Source organism: Vicia villosa, linkage group LG1 (genome assembly GCF_029867415.1).
Source record: "Vicia villosa cultivar HV-30 ecotype Madison, WI linkage group LG1, Vvil1.0, whole genome shotgun sequence".
In the NCBI taxonomy this organism is placed as follows: Eukaryota; Viridiplantae; Streptophyta; class Magnoliopsida; order Fabales; family Fabaceae; genus Vicia; species Vicia villosa.
This window is the reverse complement of record NC_081180.1, coordinates 1,761,526-1,763,602: the sequence shown is the minus strand read 5'-3', so window position 1 is coordinate 1,763,602 and position 2,077 is coordinate 1,761,526. Positions and strand designations below refer to the sequence as shown.

General features: G+C 33.2%; 1 protein-coding gene across 2 annotated transcripts; it reads right to left on the bottom strand.

Moving 5' to 3' along the window:
- Positions 1–218: 218 nt before the first annotated feature.
- Positions 219–1,526, bottom strand: LOC131599465 (U-box domain-containing protein 54-like). 2 transcript variants are annotated; one of them, XM_058871806.1, is made up of 3 exons: positions 1,101–1,526; positions 795–1,035; positions 219–687 (listed from the first exon to the last, which is right to left on the bottom strand). In XM_058871806.1, the coding sequence occupies exons 1-3, from the start codon at positions 1,348–1,350 to the stop codon at positions 456–458; spliced, it is 723 nt and encodes a 240-aa protein (XP_058727789.1). In that variant the 5' UTR covers positions 1,351–1,526; the 3' UTR covers positions 219–455. The 2 variants fall into 2 exon arrangements, with proteins under 2 accessions (XP_058727789.1, XP_058727797.1); XM_058871814.1 differs by having other exon boundaries at positions 1,218–1,526.
- Between the last annotated feature and the right edge of the window lie 551 nt (positions 1,527–2,077).

Genomic DNA, 2,077 nt, shown 5'->3' with positions numbered 1-2,077 from the left:
TTTTATTTAATTATTGTTTTAAGAATACATCTGTTAAAAGTAAAATTAAATATAAGTTACATATATCACCTCTTTTCTATAAATAATAATCAATTAAAATTATTTTTTATATTTTTCTCCATAACTAATTACCAAAAAAATATAAAAAATTTGATTTCAAATTATCATGTTTTAGTTTTTTTTTTTTTTTTTACTTTATAATTAGTGTATTTGTTTTATATTTTTGTTTCTTTTATCAAAAAATTTCCTTTGATCTCGACATAACCAAGAATACTAGTACAACATATTGATCATTTCGGGTGAAGATAACAATACATTAGTAAATTCAATACATTTTCACCATTCACTACAAACATTAGTAAATTCAATACAAATTTACAAACCAAACCAAACTACATAATTTTGTATGAAAAATGTAATAATTATTTCTGGTAACACATGACAATGAATGCTTGTCATTTAAACTTTGGTTTGAAACAAACACATAAAACTGAATCATTTTCTTTTGTGTTGTTCACATTATTAGCAGAGTTGGCAGTGGCAATCATCTTAGGAGAAGGTGTCTTCATCATCATTTGCTCATCATTTACTTCCTTACCTTCACAGATAATTCTAACCTTACAATTTTCTGGTGCATTCTGTACCACCTGATCAGCCACGCCATTTCCTTTCTTTGATCTCGCTTTTCTGTGAATACAGACATAACACGACACAGACACTTATTAGTACAGACACGCTGAATAAATTGAACATAATTACATGTGTCAGATAAATGGAACACGCGTTTGTTATACCTTTGATGGAACTTGTTGGCGCCGATGACTAAATTTGATATTTGAAGAATAGGAATTAGGTCAAGGATGGCTTTTGCAACGAAATCACTTTCTATTAGGATGGTATCAACCTTAACTTTGGAAAGAGAGCAAGATTGGATGAACTTGTGAAGGAGTTGTCTTCTCTTGTTTCTTTCTTGCTCCATGTAAATTTCTACCTGCTCAGCACTAACTTGATTCCTAGCAATCATTCCTACTCCCACTGCATATATAAACAATTAGATCCATTTGATATGGATATGGTAAAGAACAAGAAAGAATGATTACATGGATGTGGAATGTGTTTGATTTCTGGGAATACATGAATGAGATAGAGCATGGTGGAATGAGTGGTAAGGTTATTGAGTGTCCATGAGAGAGCTTCCATGCTTGTATCGCTCTTACCAACTGCAACATAAATGGAGTCTTCTTGTTCTTCTTCAATTTCATTGTCGATTGTGTCAAGGTACTGGTGGTGGTTGATGATGGTGTCTTCTTCCTCCTCTATCTCGGTGGTGGAGTAGTTGTTGTTGAACATTGTTAGGGATAGATGTGAATGGTGGTGCAAGGTGTTGGTTGACTTGGTTGATGAATTTATGGTTGAAATTGAAGGAGGAGTAGTTTTTGTTTGTTTGTTGGAGAGGAAGTGAGAAAGAAAAAGCGGAAGATGGGACTTGTAAAGTTGTAACTATCTCTCTTCATTTTCATCTACAAGTAGAGATGCTCAACTAGGCAATAGGAGGAAATTCAAGGGACGGCAAAATATCATAGTTATAAGTTATTAATTCGAATTTTTAACTATATTACCACCCTTTCCAATTTACTCTTACTAATTTTAATACTAATATATAGCATCATTTCAAACAAAAAAACCTTCTTTCAGTGGGTCCGCAAAAGAAATGGCGTGCCCTTCTTCCATTACAAATAGGGGTGAAAATATGTTAGGTCGGCCTAAAGAGGCAGGACCGACCCTGACTTTTTAAAGGTTATGGGCAAATAATAGAAATTGAGCCATAATAAAAAATTACGCAATTAATTTTGAAATTATTTTTTTGAGTTTTATTATTTCCTTTCGTTTCAGAGAAAGAGAGGGGAGAAGTTCATAATTTTTGACTCAAAGAGAAGGGTGGTTGTCACCGGAGTTGGTGGCGGCGTTGTGTGGTGGTTTACACGTGGGAGACAAAGGGTCGAAGGTGAAAAACTAAAAGGGAGGTATATATAAATGCTATTTTTACACTCTTTCCTACACCAAATATCTAAATCAT